Source organism: Aspergillus ambiguus (genome assembly GCF_047715705.1).
Source record: "Aspergillus ambiguus strain CBS 117.58 unplaced genomic scaffold BDV59scaffold_4, whole genome shotgun sequence".
NCBI classification, from domain to species: Eukaryota; Fungi; Ascomycota; class Eurotiomycetes; order Eurotiales; family Aspergillaceae; genus Aspergillus; species Aspergillus ambiguus.
The window spans coordinates 828,508-851,864 of NW_027395517.1; the positions used below are offsets into that span (position 1 = coordinate 828,508).

Here is a 23,357-nt window from a genome sequence, read left to right on the forward strand (position 1 = left end):
TATCTGATCTGTGTTTATCTTCATAGCCGTTGGGGGCATCACATAGGAACGGAACGCTGAGAAATGCTCGAATGGGAAGAGGTAGATTGGAGTCAGGCATTGAGATGAGGTGGGTATATGGTAGAAGAGTAAAGAACGTAGACTTCAGCTTAGTGTGTCGGTTCCCTTGGTCCGGCCCTTCTCCATCTTAGCCGTCCGAGAGCCGAACTGGATGGCACGTTTCTTCTCGCGCGCCACGCTCGACATGCCCAGTCTGAGCGCCATGAGCCGCAGGGCCTTCTTCTCCGAGTCCAGCGGGGGCACCGAGGGGTCCACCGGGACACCGAAGCCGCATTTTTCCCAAACCGGGATCTGCAGCGCCCACGAGACGAAGTCCTCGTCGAGGTACGGGAACCGCGTCTCACGGCCCCAGTGCGCGAGCACCCGGTTGTCGCGGCCGAGATTTCGCTTGCCGAGACGGTTGACATCCAGATCAATCTCATCGATCAGACCGGTGAACCCGTCCCGCGAAAAGGCGGCCCCATGTCTGGAGTAACCGGCGAAGAGCTCGTCGGCGCCCAGGCCGGAGAGGAGCACCCGGGCGGGGGTGGTGTAGGCATAGGGCTTTGGCGTGGAGTCAGCCTGCACGCTGTCGATAGCCATGCCTTGTCCACGCGCGGCGAAATACAAAGCGCAGGCGATTGACAGATCCATCTCTGTATTGTGGGGACGCATCAGTCGTTTCACGGTGTCCCTGTGGGCGACGGTCTCCTCGTAGGGGATATTAATTGCGACAAAGCGCCAGTTTCGGTTTGGACAAACGCCCTGGAGCTCGGCGAAAGCTGCGCGTCCGGTGATCCGGTCGGGGCAGCTTTCGTATACCGAGGTCTCAGGGATTGATGACGCTGTTGCGGGTCTGTCCTTCTTTGCAGCTGCGGCGGCTGCAGCTGCGACGCGGGGGTTTTCGAAGGCGACATTGAGCAGGTCTATTGTCTCATTGGATGGAAGGAGTTCGTGGGAAAGCCGGGCGAGGAGAGTACAGTCGAGGCCGCCGGAGAAGAGCACAGCCGTCTTCGCGTTTCTTTTAGCTGTGAAGCCAGGGGGCTCGCGAACATTCTGGATCCTCACGGCAAGGGATTCGCAAAGTTTCTGTTCTAGTGTTTTTACGGAAGAGGACTGAGTGTTAAGTTGGGGTGGAGTGGATTCCGGAAGTGATTTGTTCATCAGTGGGATGGGGTTCTTCTGCGTGATTGTTAGTATTTTCCTTGAACGGGAAGAGAACGAGGCGTACCAGGTGCGGTGTGTGTGACCCTAAACGCTCCCACGGTAGCATCTGTATGCTGCTTTTATTGAAGATAAAGGTATTAGTAGGAGATTCATGGGTGTTTTGAAGAATGCTATGCGACAGGTCAATCATCTGCACTCCGTTGGTGTCAACCTCTTCGAAGTGGGTGGAGAGGGTGCCGTCGCAGAGACTGCAAATCTTTAAAGCTCCATGGGCATCGAAGCCTTCAAGCAGAGAGCGTCTCCCCAGACAATCTCTGCCGAAGTACAGGTGGGAATTGACTGCGTCGTAGAACACAAAGGCAAACGCTCCTGAAATGCCGCTTATGACATCCGCAACTCTCTGTCTTGAGTCCTGCGGGAGTCCGGGGACAGGGGACGAAGGTCTTGCAGCCTGTAGCAATAAGTGGAATATCAGTTCGGCGTCATTGCCTTGGATAGGTTCACCTGCGGTCCTCCAGGCATCGCCATTCCAGCACAGTACGGATTGGCTTGTGGTATCTACTATCGGCTGTGAAAGGAGACAGTCTCCTCTCATGGAGAGAACCGTTGACACGAAAGTGAGAGCGATGGGACACGTCCTTCGAGCTCCCGCGTGTTCAACATTGACATCGTGGTGAACGGTGCACTCTTGGAAGTTGTCCGGCCCTCGATTGCGCAGTAGAGAACAGGTCTCCTGGGTGGGAAGCACGGGTTGAGATACACCGAGGGAGAAGAAGATCCCACACATGATCGACCCGGCGAGTGAGGGAGCAGGTTCCCAGTTGTGGTCCAGCACGAGAAAACGGCGGGAAGCTGACATATCGGGGAAAGGATAATCCGGCGTCGGGGGATGCGGGCGGTTCGATAGTCGTTGTATCCAGCAACGATTACCTCCCTCCCCTCTTCTCTTCTCCTCGATACCTCCAGGTTTCTCTTCTCTACCCTTGATAAGCGCCGCCTGTTCCTACACGGTATATCCTATCCTGCACCGCTGGCTGTGCCTTCTCTTCTTCTCGGTCAACATTTGCGTACCCCGCGGACGTCATCTATCGCCCTTGCGACGCCCCGGAAGCAAAGAAAGCCGCTGGATGGTCCTTCTCATAATGTCCTGTGCTTTCTTCTGAATTGCTTTGTGTTTTACTCCTCTATACAGCGCGAGCGTGCATGTGGGTAGCTTATGTCTTCCACGGAACCGTCGAATTCCCCAACTCCCAGTGCTCCAGGGGATATTCAGCCAACTCCTCACAATGAGGGGAATCCAGCCAAGCGCCAAGTGACCCCGACGGGCATCGAGTCGGCGCCCGACGCCGGAGATGCCCTATCGCAGACACCAAATGAAGCACAGGAAGAAACTTCGAGGCAGGCGCAAGGTACAGCAACGACATCCTCGGATAAAACGGCTGGGTCATCTGCGGAGCCAACGCCTTCTCCGGGTGAACCGCTTTCAGGACGCATGAAAGGGTTGTCCATATCAACCAACAACATTCCACACCGCACGTCGTCTGCAGGATCAGATATACCTCCGCCGCCACCCGAGAAAGACGACGTCTATCTGAACCCCAAATCTCCCTCGTCTCCGATGCCGCCCCGTTCACCCACTAGATCGCCCTCCGAGTTAACCGAGAAAGAACTGCCCGAGGTGCCCAGCAGTAGCAGCAACGGAAAAGGCAACATCAACGGGAACAGTTCTCGCGACAATGACTCTCAACCGGAGATCCAGAGCATCATGGAACAGTTTCGGGACGCCTCGCGCGACGGCGGCCAAGATCAGGTTATGTCACCGCGAATGGAGTTGGCGGAGCAGTTCCTAGGCGGACAAAGCCACTTTCCTCCACGTCAGTCAAGTCTTGACCAGGGAAAGCCGGTTGGCGAGGCTTCACAAGAACCCAGCCTCGCGGCGGGGTCATCGATGTCCTCCGAGAAGGTCCCCGCCGCAATACCGAGAAATCTACAAAAGGCCACTTCTACCGACGAAGCTATGCAGACCCGTCGCTCGTCTACATCCACGATACTGCCGCCACCGGAGCCGGAGCCTGATCAGCCGTTCGACTTCCATCGGTTCTTGGAGCAGCTGCGTCATCGGACTGCCGACCCCGTGGCCAAGTTTCTTCGTTCGTTCCTCAACGAGTTCGGGAAGCGCCAATGGATGGTACACGAGCAGGTGAAAATTATCAGTGACTTTCTGGCTTTTATTACAAACAAGATGGCTATGTGTGAGGTCTGGCGGGATGTCTCCGACAGCGAATTCGATAACGCTAAGGAAGGTATGGAGAAACTGGTCATGAACCGACTGTACTCCCAAACATTCTCTCCGGCCATCCCTGGCCCACCCACGATCCCAAGGAGTGCGAGCAGGAGTAAAAGGAGGGAGATGGAGCGACTCCATGGGCCCTGGAGGAGGGGCCAGCACCAAGAGGACATTGAGCGCGACGATGTATTGGCACAGAAAATGCGAATTTACAGCTGGGTGCGAGAGGAGCACCTGGACATAACGCCGGTGAGCGCGCATGGTCGTCGGTTTTTGAACCTTGCGCAGCAGGGTGAGTTGGATACTGTTGATAACCATACTTCCGCATGCTGACGTGGACACAGAAATTCTGAAGATCAATGGATATCGCGCACCCCGTGATAAAGTCATCTGCATTCTCAACTGCTGCAAAGTCATCTTCGGTGTGTTACACTACTTCGTCAGGGCCAAGTTAACGCTAATCCAAGATAGGTCTTCTACGGAACACGAAGAAAGCCGATACGTCAGCAGATGCATTCGTTCCGCTTCTCATCTATGTGGTACTACAAGCCAACCCGGAGCACCTGGTCTCTAATATCCAGTACATCCTTCGTTTCCGCAACCAGGACAAACTAGGAGGAGAGGCGGGTTACTATCTGTCTTCATTGGTATGTGGACATCTACGCGGCAAGCTTTTTTTTTTTTTTTTTTTGGCTGATCTGTGTCCAGTCGGGCGCCATTCAATTCATCGAAACTCTAGATCGCACGAGCTTGACGGTTAGTGATGAAGAATTCGAACGCAATGTGGAGGCTGCGGTCTCCGCGATCGCTGAGCAGAACCGCCGCGAGTCGGAATCTCTGGAGCGGAAGAAGCTAGAGCGCAGTGAGAGCTCACAAGCTCCATCCCGGGCATCCGCTGACGTCCAGCGAGGGCGGCGAGACGCTCCACCATCCAGTGATGAGGACTCCGCTCCGGTGGCCGGTCTACTCCGGACTATCCAAAAGCCTCTGACCACCATCGGAAGGATATTTTCCGACGAACCTGATTCCCCCGAAGAACGTCCAGCGCAACGACCGACACCGGCACCCGGTGCGTCACCGCGGCTCACTCCGAACGTGTACCAGCCTCCTCGAAACAGTGGCGAGGAACGCCGGTCTACAGACAGGAGCCGCAATAACACTCCCCCACAAGTAGCTCGGGCTATGGATGTGCAGGATGCCGCCGCGCGTCAAGCTAGTGCAGAAGATGCAGAGGCACGGCGGATCCAACGCGTTGAGCATAATAGTGTGGTGGAGACACTCTCGAACATGTTCCCAAACCTTGACCGCGATGTGATTGATGATGTTGTCAAGATGAAGGAAGGAAGGTGAGATTCAGTCGACGGTCCTAGCCATGTGATTAGAAGTCTTGCTTACACCGTTAACAGGGTCGGTCTGGCGGTCGACGCTTGCCTAGCTTTAAGTGCGGAGTGACACGATAGATGGATGGTGAGATACAGGGGAGGGCGCATCCTCCATTCTTTGACGGTAACCTAGGGTCATATGGGCAGTGCTTCTGTACTTATTGCAGGCCTTTGGGGCGAGGCTCTTACATATACTGTAGTAATGATGATCGCCAAAGGCAACATGAATGATGACAGGGTGAAGAATATCGCAGCGACGAATCGCGAGCATACGGTGTACTAGTAGCCTTAATCCAGTAATGAATGCACTAGTGGTGTAAGCTACTCCGTATGCAAGGAACATTATGGTGGCCAATCAGCTGTCCAGAAGACACCTCGCTTGTTTAGTGGCGATGCACGGACCTCCTGCTCTCCCTATAAATTCCTCGCACCCCCGACTCCCTTTTGAACTCTTTTCTTCTTTCTTTTCTTCATACTTACCTTGTTTGGGTGGCTGCGATCATGAAGGCGGTCCACCACGGACTGGTCCCTGCATTGCACAGCGCGGCGGAACAGTCCGTTCAATGGCTTACGGGTCATTGACAGGCGTATTCTTTGGCACCTTCCTCTCCAAGGAGAGACCCTTTTCATCAGTTCTTGAGGCTATATGCCTGAGGGTGAAGAAGAGGCTTGTAATTCGTATCATAGAATATCGATCAAAGTTGTATGGCGGACGTAGGTGATCCCCTTGTGAAGCTGGATATGGCGACTGGAGGTCGACGACGGATGACGTGGTGTTATCGCCACATCGACAACATAAATAGCTGTTCAAAACGTCTAACTTAACACACCGTACTCTTGCCACAATAACTGCCACTTCCTGATACCCTCGTCTATTCCATATCCTTGTCCTCCATCGCGGAGTAATCCCAATAGAAGATGCCTCTCCCTATCTACCAGCCCGATCAACAAAGCTCCGACGCGAACCCGTCCACCTCGTCCCTCTCGAACCCCGCCAACAACACCGGTCGCGTTCACGGCTCTGGCGAAGGAAACACTACCACCTCCTCCGGAGCAGATGGTCTTCGCAATACTGGGACTGGCCAGCCGTTGAGTCGGGAAGAAGCGGACCGGCTATACGAGGAGCGCATGGAGGAGGAATACGCGAAGAGAGAGGGAGGAGCCTGAGGCTGTGCGACGGCTTGCATTGAGATCTAGATGATTACGATAGGCGGGTGCTGTTCGTGTCTACGAGGATGCTGTGTATTGGTACATAATGAAGGTGGTTGATAGAAATATTATCCAAAGATAATCAGTGCACTGTTGGTGGCAAGGCCACGTTACATGCGAAGAGCGTAGAAAAGGGGAATCAAAAAGAGCCAACTCCAAGATTCGAACTGCGGGCGTCGAGATTCCTATCAACCGCAGAAGAGGCCCTAAAACATCAACACCTTCAAATGGAGAGGGTATATACTCAAAAAAAAACTGGTAGCTTCTCTTTGATTGAGCGTGTCATCCTTAGTGCAGGGGCCATGCTAATCTTCTCTGTATCGTTTCAAATTGACCAAATGCCCGAAGGCGATGAGATAGACATTAGAATGGTTTATATGCCGGCTGCGGAGAGGTTTCGCGTCCTCTGATTGGTGGACAGAGTTGGTTGGTTTGTCAGCAGAACATCAATCCTGACCCCGCCTCCTCCAGTGATAAATCCTCGCACTGATTGTTGGCAGTTAGAGAAGTCAATTGCCCGAATCTCCGTGAGGGGAGAGACGGTCAGAGATTAAATGCAGTGGGGATCGATTTTCTCAGAGATGTTTCATTGTCAGTGGTTGGATGTGCTCTCAGTAATGGCAGTAGTTGTCGGGGAGAGGAAGAGTTGCGGAGTGTTCTCCAGTTGATCTGTGTTGAGCACTGCTCGTTCTAAGCCCTAATGCCAAGTCACACTAGACTCAACGGGGACTTAACTTGCGTGATGACGGATCCCCACCTATATATAATATACCGGAAGACGCGCTTCGCACGCTGCGACCATCAAACAACAAGAAAGAAATTAATAGAAAAATATCCGAGGTCAAAGTGAAACGGCATGGGGGAATAGGAAAGTCCAAAGCATAAATAACTAGGCAACTAGTTAACTATGGGTGCTTATTCTTTGTTCAGGACACCAGCGAACAGTGGTGTATTCAGAACACCCAGTAGCCCTCTATCGCAGCCGTTCATCTGTTTTCTGACCAATTCTCGCTGCCTGTCACGCCATTCCCACTTCCTCTAACATGTGCCGACATTGCTGTAGCTCTAAGCCCAGGCGGACAATGTCTGCTGGCAGGGTCCCTCTGCGTTAATATCTTTATGCTTATTCTCTAAAGAATCTCATCTAACTTTTGGCTGCCCGCCTTGAAAGGGTGGAGATTGTCATTGCCGTAATGATATTGTTTCCTTGCCATTGAAAGATAGATTTGAGTGGGAAGCAACCACTAATATTGAGTAGAAGACGCCGAGTCCTGTCAGCATGCATATGCTGACAAAAGCAGTTTGTGTATTTCCCAGGCTTTTCGTCGTCTGTTATTGAGTCGACTTTGTAATCACTGATATTTTCGGTGCAAACTCGCTCAAGGTTGTTCTATTTGGTCATCTCCATCATCTTAGGATGGTTACCTGGACCTTTGGTTTGAAGCCTTCGTCACATGCCCACTAACAGGTCTGTAGATGATCTGGGATCAATGAATCATTGACAGACATCATAAACTTATGTTCTGCTTTTCACTTGTTGGCCTCGGATGGCTAAGAGCCGGGCTTGTTTGGCTGATTGTCCACTTTGCTCTCATCCGAAGACGCATAAGTAAACTAAATCCCCGATATGAACCCTCCGGCGGCTGGCAGTTAACCTTGACCCATAGGCATGCATCTCCAAGCTATGTAATCAGCTCTCCCTGTTCAATTAAGAATGGAATCCGAAAATCCATCCACGCAATAGCCTGACTTTAATGTGAGATAGTCAATACCGACTGTGCTTACTCTACAGAGCTACCAACAATGGCAACCGGTCCAGTAGTATTTTACTATCTCGATATTGGCAGGCATGGCCGCGGCGAGGCTGTTAAGTGAGTTGATATTCCCCAGTGTACGTATCTATTACACTCACTAACCTCCGAAGTCTATTCTTGAAAGACGCAGGTATTGAAGTGAAAGAAATCCGGTATTCTTTCGATGATACTTGGAAGCAAACCAGTGAGCAGTTGAAACAAAAGGGCATTACGAGAACTGGGCAACTTCCTGCGCTGGAGTATAAAGGGTTCATTTTTACTCAAGCTAGAAAAACACCCTAGGGTTCATGTTTGAATGATAAGGCGGGACATAATCTACTGACCTACCTTCTGTAGCACATCCCGATTCTGCGTCATCTTGTTCGCGAACTAGGGGCTTACGACGGCGAAAATAGTTACGATAAGTATATAGTTGATGCTGTGGCAGACATATATATCGACTGGCGGGTGCGTTGTCCCAGTTACTGTATTCTCGAAAATGACAAATTTTGATCAACTAACCGTATACAGTCTCAATCGGTGGCCTACCTCCTAGGCGCGGCACCCGAGTACAAGGATATCTTGGTCCCAAAGTATTATGATCTTATCCGATCGCGAGGGACCGTATTTGCTCGGTGATAAGATCAGTTATGTTGATTTTGCGGTTTATTAGTCTATTGACCATGATCGGAGTGTTGGAGCTTTGCCGGTCAGTATCATACTATTGGCTGGCTATGCTATAGATAAGATAGTTTACTAACTATGCCACGACAGTTGGTGGTTTCTGAATCTCTCGTCGTGTTGGAGAAGGCGGTTGAAGCGCGGCCAAACATTGCTAGGTATATTAAGGCAACGAGGTAGTAGGACTTCCTACAAAAAATTGTTGCTGCAAGCTGCTTCTAAGCGGATGTTGTACGCCTATGCACATAGTGACATATCTACCTATCGTTTTGGCTCCGACGGGGCGGTTTTCAAGGCATGGATTTACATGATCATGGATTGTTGGCTGTTTGAAGTGAGATTCTGGACAAGTCAGCTCTCCCAACACAACAGGCCGCACCTGTTTTGTGGTCTATGATTATTGTTCCTTGAAAGCTCCTTCGACCCTGCAAAGCGACGAGATCAAAGACGACCTATAGTGCGGCTTCTGCAATAATGGTTGTATAGGACTTAATATTCTTAAAGATTCTGAGCGATTAAAGATATAACCCATGGGACCAAAAGTATATGCCTATTATCCCCTCATAAAGCAAGCTCAGTCATACCACAGTCAACCAGAACATAACGCTACAAAAATCATCGAGGCTGGCCAGTGGCCCAGTATGAATCGTGATGCATTGCTTCCAGAGTACTCCCACCTTCTTGGATGGAGAGTGACCCGAATATGTCGCGTGGATCATCAGATCCATTCAGTTTCGACTGCTTCTTTCTCTCCCGATCTGCCCTCCTCTGACGTCTCTTCTCCTTCCAGCTAACAGATGGAAATTCCGAACCGACACCCCGCAGGACCATGCCGGGATGGATGAGATTGAGTGCAAGTAACGCAAGCAACATAGGAACCGCATCAAAAACATATTCGTAGAATTCGTGGGTCAAAACGGGATTGTTAGGGTCAGTGCCTCGGCTATATTGACATAGCCGGAAGATAATGCGAACCTAGATGCCGACATTAGCATGCATTCCGCACAGATGGTCTCGAAGTGAAGGGGAGGTTTACAGTAATCATAAACAGACCAAAGTACATGACGTAGATGAGCCAACGCCACGGTCGAGCTTTTTCGTCCGTTTTATCGGGTCTCAGCGCACCGGTTTGCTCAATAAACCGCAGTTTGTGGTGCAGACGAATGAAGAGAAAAGTGAAAATTATGATGAAAAGCTGCTGTAGGCCAATTCCACCCATGTAGATATGCACACCGATCATAACGAGTTTCGTGGATGCGTCAGTATCCGTGGTGATCAAGGCACCTGCTGCCTGAATAATGAATGCAATGATGTCTAGCCAAATAAAGATAACTCCATATCTAGTCGCAGGAATTCCAGCCAGTCGTTGTTCTGGTACAAGGAAGTAGATCAGACGGCCGAGCGTCATGTATAAAAATGCATTGATCCCTGGAATACGTTAATGGACAAATACCATCTGCGCTCATTGACCAAGACCCATACATAGAGGGGCAAGGTAAAACAGCAGTGTGAAGGTAGTATTGTACCCGCCATTACTCTGATGGCGTGTAAGGAGGGCGCGAAACACGAATGCGAGACACTCCCAACTTGCACCCATCATGATGACCCAGGAATATTTCTATATGAGGTCAGAGTCATGAACAGTAGTTTATGGAAAAGCCTTGCATACTTTTCTATAGATGAATGCCTGGACCCCAAATGCAATGAAAGTGATGCCGAAAAGAATGGTGAAAAGGATAGCGGCTCCGAGCGATGGAATGTAAAAGAGGATCACGTCGCACGCGTCTGGAGGAAGATAACCATTCTTTCCAGGATTTGGATGAGTACATGTCGTCGAGGAAGGTAAGGTGGCAGTTGTCGACATTGCTGCAATGGGCAGAATTAGGATTGAGTACACGTAGGATTCGGATTAAACTGTGTACGGTGCAAATCTTTATTAGAATACATTCAGATATTTATAATTCCTCTCGAGACATAATGTCTAGGCAGAAGAATAGCAAAGAAGAGGCTCCGTGAGTTGCTTGACCATCCATAGTTCTGTATGTGGGTGCCGTCATTGGCTAAAGGCGGCGTGCGCTATCTCTGCCATAATACTTTAACTAGAAGAATAGCTAGCATATCCGAACTGACCAGTGATGGAAGAGCATGCTTGGGGGAATATTGGGTTGTTTTCGAAACGCTAGATACCTGGAACCAAAAAGCTGCCAATCTACCTTGCATCATAGACTTTCAGCGACGTAGTTGAGGATACCATCAATGAGACTGTGATTGGTCTGGCCGGCTATGCTAACCGGATTAAGCATTCAGTGTGCCGTAGCTCGACATATATTACAGGTTGGAACCTGAGATAACTAGTTAACTAGTTAACTATTGCTCGGTGCTTATCTCAGACGGCCTAGGCTGACACTATGTTATAATTAGTATCTTACTCGAGTCATGATATAAACCATCCCCGAATATCTTCATCCGAATTGCATCCCAATGGTTGCCTTGATTCTTAACTGTTCATTATTCCTCGTTCTGGATACAAGGGTAGAATGTTCCCGAAGATACTCAGATCTAAGAGTGGTTGCATGACTTGCAGGTAAACTATTATTCTATTCTCTCCCAATGACACTTTTTAGAGGATGTTTCTAAGGTGGTATGGCCCATGTAGGATTCGAAAAGTGAAGTGTGACGAAGAGAAGCCATCCTGCTATAGATGTCGATCTACCGGCAGACGGTGCGATGGCTATACGCAAGCACCAACTCCAGATTCCAAATATAGGAATATAAGAATCATCCAATATGCTCCAATTCTTGCCCACCGAACACATGGCCGGATGCTACCAACATTCGATGAACTCACCACAGAACAAGAATGGCGCTCGTGGGAGTTCTTCCACATCCAAACAGCATCCTGTTTCGGCACCAAAACCGGTGAATTCCTCCTCAGTGCAGCAAATACAGATCCTAGTATAAGAGCTGCTGTTTTGGCTTTGGGGTCCTTGCATCGAATTTTTCTCCATGAGGGAGACAAAGACCCATTGGACACATCTGCAGGAAGGCAGCTAGCTTTGCGACAGTATGATTTAGCACTACGAACAGGATGCAGTCGCCTCTCTCAGACTTCTGCGGACACAATAGATGCTATATTAATTATGTGCCTTTTGTTCTTTTGTTTTGAGTGCCTCCAAGGGCATTACCAGGCCGCCTTGCGGCATGCTGCATCTGGTGTGAGGATCTTACAGCACCAAGAACAGCTCAGACATAGGTGTGGCGGTCATTCATACCGTCCACATGAAATCACTCAGTCTGTTTTGACTCTAATGGAGAATCAACTGCTGGAGGTTGATGGGCAGTTGTCCCTACCGGAGAACATGCAGCCGTACAGAACGGCCTTTCTACATGTGCCCTTTGAGAGTCCTCCTGCGACTATGTTAACACTCGAAGAGCTTGGTGACGCGTTCCGAGCTGTTTACAACAGGTTTCTTCATGTTCTCTCTAGTGCAGAGACTCCTGCAAGGGGTAGTCCTGAGATACAGGAGCAAATGCAAGAACAGTATCGATGGGCCCTGCAAAGTACAGATCAATTCTCAATGGCGTTTAGCGACTTCCTTGCCAAAAATCCGTTAAGCGAGATGGATTATCAATCGCTGAAGTATGCAAAAATGCTCCAGATGTGGCAAATGACCGTTGGAGTAGTTCTGAAGGCGGGTTGGCCTCCATCTGATTCAGAATGGGACAGATATACAGCTGAGTACAAAGTTATCTTGTCATTGGCAGAGGATATAATCAGTATGTCTGCCTTCGAGCGACCACAACGGAAATACCCGCTCAATTCTACCTGTAATAAGGAGGAAAAGGCGTCATCAGCTGGACACAATGGTCGTCCAAACGATGACATGATGAGCGGAGGCGCTTATACATCCATTCGTCCCAAGCCAAAATCCACCTGCTCATGGTCATCATTCTCATTCTCACTTGGAGTTCTACCAGTGCTGTGGATTGTAGCATCTAGTTGTCGGGACTACAATACCCGGTATTGGGCAATAGATCTGATGCGCCGCAGTAATCGCCAGGAAGGGATCTGGAATTCGCGTCTTTATGCACGTCTGGCAATGCGGGTTGCACAGTTAGAAGAGCAAGCGGCTGGTATACTCAAAGGTGATGTTTATGAACCAAGTGATATTCCTATGAGCGCCAGAGTGTTGAGCGTGATGGGTCGGTTCCACGAGGGGAAAGGAGGAACTGTACAGTTTGTCTTTGGTAGCAATGAGACGATTGAGGAATGTGTTCACTGGTGATAACGGCAAGGATAATATGGCCTGCTGGCACTAGCTTAATGCAAGAAAAGCTTTCTCAATAGAGCCATTCGTACAGTCAGATTGATCGTGGTGTGTCTTGAGTAACATCGAATGTTTCCAATAATGCAATAATGACGTGGAAAAGATTTCGCCAAGCAGCCCAAGCAATTTTAAACGCACCTCGTATTCTCTCACGTCGATCTCAGGCCTTTCCTATTTGGAAACTCAGATTACCCATCACGGACCCACTTCAATCCTTTCTTTCGTTCATTTCCTCCCGTCCCTTGGTAAAGCACTAGATAATAAATGCCTCTTCGTGTGGTTTAGCCCTATATTCGAGCTTTATTTGAGTAGCAGCCTCGAATACGCCACTCATCCATTTCCAACGGTAGGAACGTATGGGACATCTCTAAAATTGGCCCCGTGTGTCATGAGTGGTGAGCTCCTATAATGAGTCAAACACAAGACTAGAGCACTACGCCCTGATATTGAAGCCACGCCCTTTTGCTTATTTCCTGGCAATAATAACAATAACAATAATAATACGAGCCCCAATCATCCTATGAGTCCCAGTGTGGACCCTGATCCGTTGGGTCAGCCCGTTAGTCCTGTCATTTTATTTGCCTCAAAGAAGTTGTCTAACGTATTCCACCAGTAGTCCAAATTTCGCTTCATATCTAAGTTTGAATACGAGGGATTCATCTTGACCTGTGTCCGACCTCTTGATTGATGGCTGCCTTTGGCGGGCTCTTGCATTGATGCCATCCAACCAGATGTTTAGTGTCTCGAAATAGCCACACCTTAGTGCACTCTCCTTTTCGATGATGGATATTTAACTGTCAATTCTGCCATTTGTTGAATTCTAGCCCCTTTTCCGTACGATACTATCACTTCTCAATTCTTGCTAGATACCCCTAGATACCCTGTTGATCTCTATCTTTCGTTAATTCGCACTTCATATCTTTTATCCATCAAGAAAAACGCCAGCAAGATGCAGTTCAAGACTCTTTCCTTCCTTCTGCTGGCCTCAGCGGCCATGGCTGATCTGGACAGCATGTAAGTACGCAGTTCTCGCAATGAGGAGGTTGTAATACCCACTAACTCATGGTGATGTGCAGTGCTACTCAGACTGACTTTGCTGGCCTGACTTCTGGCTTCGCCGTGCCTACATTGAACATCCCTACCCCTCCCCCATCCATCGTCTCTGTCCTCGCCACCGCTGTTCCGGATTCCTTTTATTCGACTCTCCAGAACCCCGCTGCTAGGGAGTCGTTGATCCACTCCATTGAGGACGGTGACTACCCTCAGTGGTATAAGGATCTCCCTGGAAACGTCAAGACCTGGCTCTCTACTGCATACGCCACCGGCGCTGCTGCTACAGATGCTGCTACTACGACCGGCGGCGGATCTTCTTCCCCCACTGGCGCCAGCTCCAGCGCTGCTGCCGGCTCTTCTACCTCCGAAGGTGTTGCGGCCCCGACTGGTGCTGTTGCTATGGGGCTGATGGGAGCTGCTGGTGTTCTTGGCCTTGCCATTGCTTTGTAATTGGAACTGGTACTAGTTTGCCGCTGGATTATCGCTGTTAACTGCTGGTGGACCTACTTTGGCCTTTGTATTTACTTTCAAACACCTAGCGATGGATACGGGTAATATATTGAGAGGATATGCCATTGTCAAGACGAAAGTAGTGTATTCGTTTAAAATGTACGCAATCAAACCACAGTAAGGTACGTTGCATCCGCCTCAGTAAGCTCCGGTCATTTGATACCAATTCCCATGTGCATTTTGGTACATTCTTCCGCTCAAGACTCTTTCTGGATTCAGAATTCCGGCCCTATAATCCTTTGACAAGTATCGACATCAAGCCTATAGACTACTAGTAGGTATCCGGACGTGAGTATAGCTCAATTTTGTTGATCCCGAGAGTCAACATAGAATTCCAAAATGCCCAGTGCCCATAGAACGGCCTGGCTCTTCCATCAGAGCTCCGGGTGGCATTCTTACTGCCAAGAAGACGAGGTCCCTATCTCTTCCGGTAGTTGTAACTAATCTGTGGAACCGAAACACAATTAACTATCGTTCTCAGGTATACTAGTTGCCCTTCTGTTTTTGAAAAGATAGCCCTGCACTGCAAGGTCTTCGGTTTTCCTGGATTGCGCCAGTCGATCTTTAAACACCCTCCTGGTGTTCCCAAACATAGAAGCTGTGAAGCTTATTACTGAGAAGTCAGATAGATCATGTTGGCTATCAGCCGATCAAATCACTGGGTACGATGTTGTCTTGATTGCGGGGACGCCGTCGATGGTTTCATGAATGAGACGGGGTTTGATTGATAGTGAAAAAGGGTTTAGCGGATCCCCGCAATGAAAACGCGGGGTGGGCTAAGGCCATTCTAGGCAACTTTCAGCGACATGGACTCCTGCTAGATTTAAATTCTCAGTTCTCGGAAATTCTGAACTAATCAAGGACAACTCGTCTTCTCTATCTTGGTCAAATGCCTCAGGCCGTTGATGTATGTGACGCACGTCTTTCTCTAGCGCAAGATGAAGTCATCCTGGTACGGCAAGATCCTAGTTGAAGCTCCCCGAACTGACCGAGCAACTAGTGTTCCATGCAAGAATCGGCATCTCAAGTGTGGGTTATATCTTATTCCCTAAGCCCAAATCAACCTGATCATGTGCTGTAGGCGATCGACGGCGCCCTATATGCACGAGATGTCAAAAGGCGCGGATGAAACTCACCTGCACGTATTCCACTATTCGATTCCGCCAAAGCCGACTCTCCATCCAAACTGGGATCCCGGACCCTGATCCATTTTCGAGCCATCCAAATGGCATAGTCTCGTCTGACGATCTTGTTGACCCCGTCCGCGGCCCTCCAGCTGCACCACCACAAAACTCCACACCAGAAGAGACCTCTTCCCCTCGAGAGGCTGCACTGTCCCAAACCCCAGCACCATCACCGAGTTCGCCCGAGCCATGGCGTAGAATAACATACGATCGTTTCCCAGTTCCTGCCTCCCCCAATATAAGTCATCGTCGCGCGCAATCACATAGTACCGATGAATTAATACAGGTCTCCCCAGATGGTCTTCTTTCCTCCCCTACCGACGGAGACTACATACCCATAGCTTGCGACCCAGTCCGGGTAAAAGTGGCTAGGAGCGAATCTCGCTACTTTGACTGCTACCTGCAGCATGCAGGGGTGTGGGTCAGTTCTATCCCACGAGTTGACGATTTGGGGAGACTGAGGGAGACTAACGTCCTAAAAAGCTTGATATCGCATCCCCCGGTCAGTGTTTTGCGCAGGCAGTCCCGAGACTTGCGCTACGAACTCCGGTGCTCTACTACTCATGTCTCGCATATGCAGCGCAGGTCTTGTACCTCTGGGGTCGCAGTGACCGAGATCCGGCCGATTACTACCATAATCAGGCGATCAGCCTGCTTATCCCGTTGTTAGACCCGAAAACCCGTTCGGTGTCCACCGAGAATCTCCTCGCCACGATAGTCATCCTCCGCATGTCGGAGCAGTTCTCCGAGCCCGACGAAGACGCCCAGTGCCACCTCCATGGTGCATTTTCGCTCCTTACCAGTTCCAAGGCCAAGTGGCCCCCTGACCGCGTGGACGTGACGGGGATTGCCTTCTGGACTTTCGTCCGCCAGACGCTCCGCATCTGCTTTCTGTTTGAGCAGGAGTGTCGCTTCGACCTGGGAATCATCGACAGCAGTAATTTGCTCTCTCCGGCAAGGGATGAGGTCTGGACAAATCGGATGACGTATCTGTTGGCCAAGGTGTGCAATGCGTGCTGGTCGCCGTTGCCAGCTGCAGAAGGTTGCACGCAATGCCTCGATGACTTGGAGGCTGATATCAATGCCTGGCGCGAATCCCTCCCAGAAGCCTTTAAGCCCTGGTTCTATCATCAATCGAGGTCTGAGCCATTCCCCACTATCCGTTACTTGAGCAAATGGCACGGTATTTCACCCTTATCAAAGCCATCAGCGTTGAAAATACTGATCGGGTCATCAATAGGGCTTGCATGGCAGCAATACTACACTGCGAAAACGATGCTTGCAGTCTACCGTCAGAAACATGGCGTCTTAGACTCCTATGTCGATGTTAATAACTACATCCATGTGTGCCATCCCCCAAATAGACGGCCGGTACTAGGGAAACGATGCTGATTTTACTCCTAATCTAGACTAAGATTCTTCCTTCAGCCCGACTAGCATGCGGGGTGGTCCTTTCCGATGACGACGTCGGCGCATGCATCAACGGTGCTCATTTGGCGTACTGGTGCGGGCAGTTTTTCACAGGACGCGACGAACAAGGGAAACTGCTTGACTGGCTGGAAAGGTTCATGGAGAGAGTAAAATGGCCAAATCGGACCTGTATCGAACGCCTCCAGAAACTGTGGGGGCACATTGGAGGTAGGGCTGAGGGCGCTCGGGACTCACCACCGCTTGTTTAAGCAGTGTTAGATTTGGAGGCAAACGATGTATAGTAGCTCATATTTATCATTTTATCATAAAATAATCAGATTACTTCTTACCGTCATAACAAACTTCATGACCGAGTAACTAAAATGGACGCTTCCCGCCGCATGACTGATCTTTCCACCTTAGATCGATTATCTATCTTACCTTTGCCCTCACCATCAACTCCTTTGGGTTCAAGTTGAATCGCTCAACGATCTCCATAGCGGCTCCCGGTTCCGCCATTTCCCACTCGAAATTCAGAACGAGAGCCGCAATGACAATAGACACCTCCATGTACGCCAAGTTTCTCCCGATACAAGCCCGGGGGCCGATACTAAACGGGATACAGTAAGTCTTGAGATTCTCAGCTTCTACCTCATCCCTCCCGAACTCCTCTTCCGGCATCCACCGCTCGGGAATGAACTCTAGTGGCTTGCGGAACAACGTCTCATTGCGGTGCAGTGTGTAGATGGGAGCTGAGACGGTGACTCCAGCAGGAATGAAATGTCCGGCAATGGTGGCACCTTGACCAGTGGTGCGTCGTGGGAGACCGCGAGCCACTGGGGGACGGCACCGCCAGTTCTCCTCAAGGACAGCGCGGAGATAAGGGACATTCTGGAGGATACTGGTTGGAAGGACTTTGCTTGCACTATAATCTTCTGGGACGACTGCGGTAAGGGACTCGTAGAGTTTCCGCTGTTTTTCCGGGTTAGAGGCAAGGTGGTAGACGCAGTTCGCCAAGGTTGTCTGCGTAGTGTCGTTGCCTGCGTCGAGCATCGTGGCGCATTCGGCAACGACTTCGTCAACGGACATGGGATCTGGGCGCTTTGGCGTGGGCTGAAGTGGGAAGCAGGAGAAGAGATCTCGCTGGGAGGGCTCGTTCTCCAAGCGGTGCTGTACCTGAGCGCGAGACATGCCGGCGAAGTCGCTCCCTTGCTGGTTCCCGTGGACAAAAAAGAGCAATTTGCGCCCTAGCCTGTACAGTGGAAGGGGAAGCTGGGCCATAGCCGTGTTGAATCGACTTGCAGAATGGAATGAGTCCATTGCAGGTACGAGTTTCCTGGCGCCGGTGCCGTCGACGGAAGGACACATGTCGTTTCCTTTCAGGAGGAATCCAAAATCGTTGCTAAAGAGCATGCTTGAGACGGCGTCATATGACAGCATGTTGAGCCATGGACGTGCGTCGAAAGTGCCATCGGTGACAGGGTATTTGTCTCCCGGTCCGAGGCTGCCGCCAGCGGCCTTGACTCTTATAGCGGCGCAGAGGTGTTCAACTGACTTTATGACCCGCGGCTCCATTGCAGTTATCTCTTTTGCCGAGAAAATATGCGCCAGGCTTCGTCGCTTGGAAGAATGCACGGCTTTGACGGTGGCTTGAGCCATGGAAGGATTGCCTCCGCCGAGGTGTGAGTAGAAATCATCTTTGACGAGAGAGGTTCCATGCCCGTAGATATCTTTATAGGCATCTGGATGGGTAAATGAGATATGGTTTGGAGAAATTCGGACGACGGGCCCAAGACGCTTGTGGACGGCATCAATGACCTTGTACTGTGTGCATGTCCAGGAGTGCCACATGCTCCATAATGGACTGAACGCGGCAAAAGACGGAGCCGGAAAACGTCGAAGCTTTTTTGGGTCCTTGAAGTACCGACCAACGGTGTAGATAAAGAGGCCACTGGCGGCTAGAACGAGGAGCAAAGCTATATAGGTTAGCTGCCTATCTAGAGCGTGGATCTAGGAATGTACCTGGTGAGAGCATGTTGATGTTGAATGTTCTGAGCAGAGGTTAAGATGTCACTTGGATGGGAAAAGGCATGGCGTCGTCGATATAGGGCAAGACCAGAGAGACAATTGCATTTATGTTCATTGTCATCTGGCCCAGTTTCCACCGTGTTGAGGGCGGTTATCCATGAGGCCTCATAGATCTGAACATTCCGCCAATCAGGGCGAAGGAAATCCCGAGGTTCCAGAAGAGGCAGTCTTGGCCGAAGAGGGAAAATGACCACCCCAAACATCGGGAGAAATCCATCGTTTCCAGTAATGCCGGCCATTGCCCATGATATTGGTGATCTACCTCGCATCAGTCCTCCTGTAAGTGTCGCAACTGGTGCATGTAGCATATAAGGGCATTGCCGGACCCAACTCGGTATGTGGTCCATTCCTCAGGTTTTCATCTACCCTATTCTTCTTGGCATGTCTGTTACATTATGTCTTCTAATATCACCGATAGAAATGTTTCCAATGTTATGCAACCGATTGAGGCCGGAGATGACTCGGAACATCACCGAAAGTATTTATTCGGCGTCCAAGGAAGAGCCCTGAGAAACAACATTTCCATTGCTGGGGCATTTGGCTTCCTCCTTTTCGGTTATGACCAGGGGTTCCTAAGCGTGCGTGTTGTATATGCAAGCCGTCCTTCTGTCAGCTAACTTCTTCAACGCAGGGTTTAATTGCCCAGGATAGTTTCCTCCGGCAGTTCGATTATCCGTCGTCCAGTCTTTTGGGAACCATAAGTGCGATTTACGAGTAAGTGTCGGCGGTGGTTTGGCCAGTATAGATAACAAACCAACACAGAATCGGTTGTTTTTGTGGCGCTGTGACTGTCTTTTTCGTGGGAAGCACCCTTGGACGGAAAAAATGCATTTACGCGGGAGCGCTGCTGCAATGCATCGGTGCTATCTTACAAGCTTCTGCATTTGGAGTGCCACAGATGATAGTGGGCCGGATCGTATGGTATGAGAGGAATGAGAACCACCGCAGATAGATCATGCTGATGATGTATGCAGCGGGTGGGGAAATGGCTTCAATACGGCGACCACTCCGCTTTGGGTCTCCGAGCTTGTTCCTGCTAAGAACCGCGGCCGCCACGTTGCCATCGAAGGTAATTTGATCGCCTTTGGTATAGTGGTAGCATACTACTTCAATATCGGGATGTCGTATGCCAGTGGGCCGGTCCAGTGGCGGCTCGTCATTGCCTTCCAGATCGTCATCATCTTTTTTCAGGTATCCTGGACATGTATGCTTCCAGAGTCTCCGAGGTGGTTGAGTGCGCGTAGGTATACTACCGAGATGATACTGGCACTAGACTGAATTTTGCGCAGGTAGCCGCCATGCCGAAGCGATTGATGTTCTCCGTCAAATTGGCGGCAGGAACCTGCCCCAAAGCGATCCAGCCGTTATGGCGTTGAAAAAAGATATCGATGACGCTATCGCGTTGGAACATGCTGACGGGGAGTGGAAGTTTGTGGAGTGTTTCAAGAATGGGCCGCTGAAGATCAGACATCGCTTCTTGCTTGCTATCGGTATGTGTACTACAGCCAAGTATGACTGGCAATTACCAACGACGAACTTTAGGTCTCCAAGCGATGCAACAGCTATCAGGCATCAATGTGTTAGTGTACTACGCTCCGCATACGTTGACGACAGACGTGGGGATGGATTATATGCCGTCACTCCATGTCGGCGCGGGGCTTGGCCTCACGTATTGGGTGTTCTCCTTCATCGGTATATACTGCATTGACAAGATCGGACGGCGACCCCCGCTCATTTGGGGTGCTCTAGCATGTGCCATCTGTTTTCTCTGCGTGCGTGAATCGCTTTTGTTCAGGTGATTTGCCTCTTCGCTGACCGTTGTTCTAGGCGGGAGTTTTGCAAAAGAATATCACACCGGAGAAAGCCAAGGCTTCTCTGACGTTCTTCTTCCTGTATGAAGCCATCTTCGCGATTGGATGGCTCCCCATTCCCTGGCTGTACGCACCAGAGATTATGCCACTGCGTCATCGGACGCATTCAGCAGCGATTGCGGCGGCGAGCGACTGGATTTTCAACTTCTTGGTGGTGCAGATCACACCCATCTCGATTGCGAACATTCGCTGGAAGACGTATATGATCTTTTTTGTTCTGAATATCTTCTTTGCTACGCTGGTGTGGTTGTTCTACCCAGAGACTAGCGGGCGAACCCTGGAAGAAACGGACGCGCTGTACATGGGGGATAACGATCGGTCGATCGTGGTGGACAAGCGTGGTCGATTACTTCCCGGATTCAGACGAGTTGTCCGTTCTGACCCTGAGAGCCGGAGGGAGAAACGAGACATGTCGTCAGAAGGGGAAGACGACAGTAGTAAGGTGGAGGTTGTACACGACGAGAGGGTGAGATGAGCGTGTAATTTTCATGGATATATCATCTCCGGACTCAGACTGTGGTCTCCTATGTAGGGATAAGTATGCTCATCCATGCTAGACCCAGTGTAGTCACATCATCGTGCTTGAACCAGACGAATCAGCAACCTTGTTATCCTGCTTTCCGCCATTCACAGCGCCGCTGATTGTCAGCATTCCAAGACTGCGCCAATCATGGCCATCGGGATTGACGCTGTGTCGTCTTCGGAGACCGAACGGAGGACCGACTTTTCGATCGCTGACCATTACGCTCGTGCTGATTGGCCGAGAGGGCTGGGTCCTCGCAGGGTCAGCGAGAAGAATGCAAAGAGCCGGTGCAAGAGATTTCTGGTTTATAAACGGCCAAGTGTCCATCATAGGAAGAGTCATACTCGTCCGTCTCCTTCTCTATAGCTTCTGTTGTGCCTGTTCTGGTGTTGCATAGTGGCCATTGAAGCCCTGGAGAGAGTGCAGAGTCTAGATTGACCCATTGCCGCTCCTGACGTCACCGCCCGTTTGCTTACTTTCTTCTCTATCTGGGGCTCTTTGTATTGATCGCCTCGCCTTCGTCTGCCCCATCCGCTGCAAACTATGGCTCTGTTGTTCATCAAGCAGAAATTCTTCCCCGAGAAAAAGAACACTTCCGTCCATGGTTACCGTTCGTCTGACCGCTCCTTCAATCCGAGCTCAGTCATCGTACTAATGCACTCACGCAGGAAAACCGCTCCTCGCAACAGACGAAAACAACTCGTTTCACGACCAAGAAGACCATGATGAAGTCCACCAAGACCTTGAAGCCCAGCGCTCCTACTGCACCTTTCGTCCCTCCTCCCCAGTCTCCGAATCCTCCAGCACCAGCAGCTCCCGATCCCGCATTAATCCTCGCATCGTCTCCGACGCCATTCTCGGCCTATCTGACGGCCTCACTGTCCCCTTCGCGCTGAGTGCTGGTCTCTCCGCACTGGGCAACACCAAAGTCGTCGTCCTCGGCGGACTCGCCGAGCTGACCGCCGGCGCCATCTCCATGGGCTTAGGTGGCTATGTAGGAGCGAAGAGCGAAGCGTGAGTGCCCTCGCCGTGGTGGCAACCAGCCAACCACTAACCTGTCCTCGCAGGGAGTCCTACGAAACGACCGTCCGCGAGGCCACGGAACTCGTTGAGACCTCCCCCAATGAAACCGCCACCATCATCCACGACATCTTCTCCGTCCACGGCATCCCCGAGGAGGCCATCGCGCAGATCAACTCGTCGCTGCACGGCTCCAAAGACCGGCTCCTCGACTTCCTCATCACCTTCCACCACAAAGAATCGCAGCCGGACTGCAACCAGGCCTGGATCTCCGCCATCACCCTCGCCCTGGGCTACTTCGTCGGCGGCTTCATCCCCCTCATCCCGTACTTCATCGTCGATCGCGTCATCGTCGCCCTCTACTACAGCATCGCCGTCATGGCCGTCACGCTACTGGCCTTCGGCTACATCAAGACCTGTGTAGTGCGTGGCTGGACCGGCCGCGAGAACGTCTACGCCGGCATCAAGGGCGGCGTGCAGATGTGCTTTGTTGGCGGCGTAGCGGCCGGGGCGGCCATTGCGCTGGTCCGACTCATCGGAGGTGGCTCATAACATCTAGTCCACTTGCATCTGTCTTTCCCCGTCCATGCACCATTCATGTAGAATATACCAGGATAAACAAAAGCGCGGCGTTAGGTTCATTTATGGGATAGTCCGGTGATTCGAATCAGGCCAAAATCATAACCATAATTCTACACACACACACACACACACACACACACACTCTCTCTCTCTCTCTCTCTCTCTCTCTCTCTCTCTCTCTCTCTCTCTCTCTCTTTATATATATATATATATCTATATCTATCTCGTAA

General features: G+C 50.6%; 10 protein-coding genes across 10 annotated transcripts; 7 read left to right on the plus strand and 3 right to left on the minus strand.

Moving 5' to 3' along the window:
* Positions 1 to 144: 144 nt before the first annotated feature.
* Positions 145 to 2,065, minus strand: BDV59DRAFT_199065 (asparagine synthetase domain-containing protein; the record flags this gene model as incomplete). Its single annotated transcript, XM_073693285.1, has 2 exons — positions 145 to 1,221; positions 1,271 to 2,065. 2 exons carry the CDS (start codon positions 2,063 to 2,065, stop codon positions 145 to 147), a joined length of 1,872 nt encoding a protein of 623 aa, XP_073551474.1.
* Positions 2,066 to 2,144: 79 nt separating this feature from the next.
* BDV59DRAFT_171301 (guanine nucleotide exchange factor VPS9) lies at positions 2,145 to 5,481 on the plus strand. The gene is made up of 6 exons (XM_073688549.1): positions 2,145 to 3,785; positions 3,838 to 3,915; positions 3,965 to 4,140; positions 4,202 to 4,839; positions 4,900 to 5,196; positions 5,278 to 5,481. The coding sequence occupies exons 1-5, from the start codon at positions 2,423 to 2,425 to the stop codon at positions 4,943 to 4,945; spliced, it is 2,301 nt and encodes a 766-aa protein (XP_073551475.1). The 5' UTR covers positions 2,145 to 2,422; the 3' UTR covers positions 4,946 to 5,196; positions 5,278 to 5,481.
* A 2,163-nt stretch (positions 5,482 to 7,644) lies between these two features.
* Positions 7,645 to 8,344, plus strand: BDV59DRAFT_171305 (uncharacterized protein). The gene is made up of 4 exons (XM_073688550.1): positions 7,645 to 7,693; positions 7,752 to 7,770; positions 7,850 to 7,955; positions 8,009 to 8,344. Exons 3-4 carry the CDS (start codon positions 7,888 to 7,890, stop codon positions 8,178 to 8,180), a joined length of 240 nt encoding a protein of 79 aa, XP_073551476.1. The 5' UTR covers positions 7,645 to 7,693; positions 7,752 to 7,770; positions 7,850 to 7,887; the 3' UTR covers positions 8,181 to 8,344.
* Positions 8,345 to 9,173: 829 nt separating this feature from the next.
* On the minus strand, positions 9,174 to 10,422 carry BDV59DRAFT_199067 (RTA1 domain-containing protein; the record flags this gene model as incomplete). The annotated part of the gene is made up of 4 exons (XM_073693286.1): positions 9,174 to 9,533; positions 9,595 to 9,986; positions 10,041 to 10,176; positions 10,228 to 10,422. 4 exons carry the CDS (start codon positions 10,420 to 10,422, stop codon positions 9,174 to 9,176), a joined length of 1,083 nt encoding a protein of 360 aa, XP_073551477.1.
* Positions 10,423 to 11,047: 625 nt separating this feature from the next.
* Positions 11,048 to 12,951, plus strand: BDV59DRAFT_112398 (Zn(II)2Cys6 transcription factor). Its single transcript, XM_073686632.1, has 2 exons — positions 11,048 to 11,142; positions 11,215 to 12,951. The coding sequence occupies exons 1-2, from the start codon at positions 11,096 to 11,098 to the stop codon at positions 12,842 to 12,844; spliced, it is 1,677 nt and encodes a 558-aa protein (XP_073551478.1). The 5' UTR covers positions 11,048 to 11,095; the 3' UTR covers positions 12,845 to 12,951.
* Positions 12,952 to 13,716: 765 nt separating this feature from the next.
* Positions 13,717 to 14,506, plus strand: BDV59DRAFT_171310 (uncharacterized protein). The gene is made up of 2 exons (XM_073688551.1): positions 13,717 to 13,900; positions 13,963 to 14,506. Exons 1-2 carry the CDS (start codon positions 13,836 to 13,838, stop codon positions 14,387 to 14,389), a joined length of 492 nt encoding a protein of 163 aa, XP_073551479.1. The 5' UTR covers positions 13,717 to 13,835; the 3' UTR covers positions 14,390 to 14,506.
* Positions 14,507 to 15,338: 832 nt separating this feature from the next.
* Positions 15,339 to 17,312, plus strand: BDV59DRAFT_199069 (uncharacterized protein; the record flags this gene model as incomplete). The annotated part of the gene is made up of 4 exons (XM_073693287.1): positions 15,339 to 15,356; positions 16,117 to 16,816; positions 16,874 to 16,977; positions 17,043 to 17,312. 4 exons carry the CDS (start codon positions 15,339 to 15,341, stop codon positions 17,310 to 17,312), a joined length of 1,092 nt encoding a protein of 363 aa, XP_073551480.1.
* A 163-nt stretch (positions 17,313 to 17,475) lies between these two features.
* On the minus strand, positions 17,476 to 19,078 carry BDV59DRAFT_199070 (cytochrome P450; the record flags this gene model as incomplete). Its single annotated transcript, XM_073693288.1, has 2 exons — positions 17,476 to 19,019; positions 19,066 to 19,078. The coding sequence occupies 2 exons, from the start codon at positions 19,076 to 19,078 to the stop codon at positions 17,476 to 17,478; spliced, it is 1,557 nt and encodes a 518-aa protein (XP_073551481.1).
* A 448-nt stretch (positions 19,079 to 19,526) lies between these two features.
* Positions 19,527 to 21,477, plus strand: BDV59DRAFT_210228 (sugar porter family MFS transporter; the record flags this gene model as incomplete). Its single annotated transcript, XM_073695552.1, has 7 exons — positions 19,527 to 19,709; positions 19,763 to 19,845; positions 19,894 to 20,052; positions 20,106 to 20,371; positions 20,421 to 20,621; positions 20,674 to 20,903; positions 20,959 to 21,477. The coding sequence occupies 7 exons, from the start codon at positions 19,527 to 19,529 to the stop codon at positions 21,475 to 21,477; spliced, it is 1,641 nt and encodes a 546-aa protein (XP_073551482.1).
* A 254-nt stretch (positions 21,478 to 21,731) lies between these two features.
* Positions 21,732 to 23,336, plus strand: BDV59DRAFT_171314 (VIT1/CCC1 transporter family protein). Its single transcript, XM_073688552.1, has 3 exons — positions 21,732 to 22,135; positions 22,194 to 22,539; positions 22,593 to 23,336. Exons 1-3 carry the CDS (start codon positions 22,069 to 22,071, stop codon positions 23,095 to 23,097), a joined length of 918 nt encoding a protein of 305 aa, XP_073551483.1. The 5' UTR covers positions 21,732 to 22,068; the 3' UTR covers positions 23,098 to 23,336.
* The last annotated feature ends 21 nt before the right edge of the window (positions 23,337 to 23,357 follow it).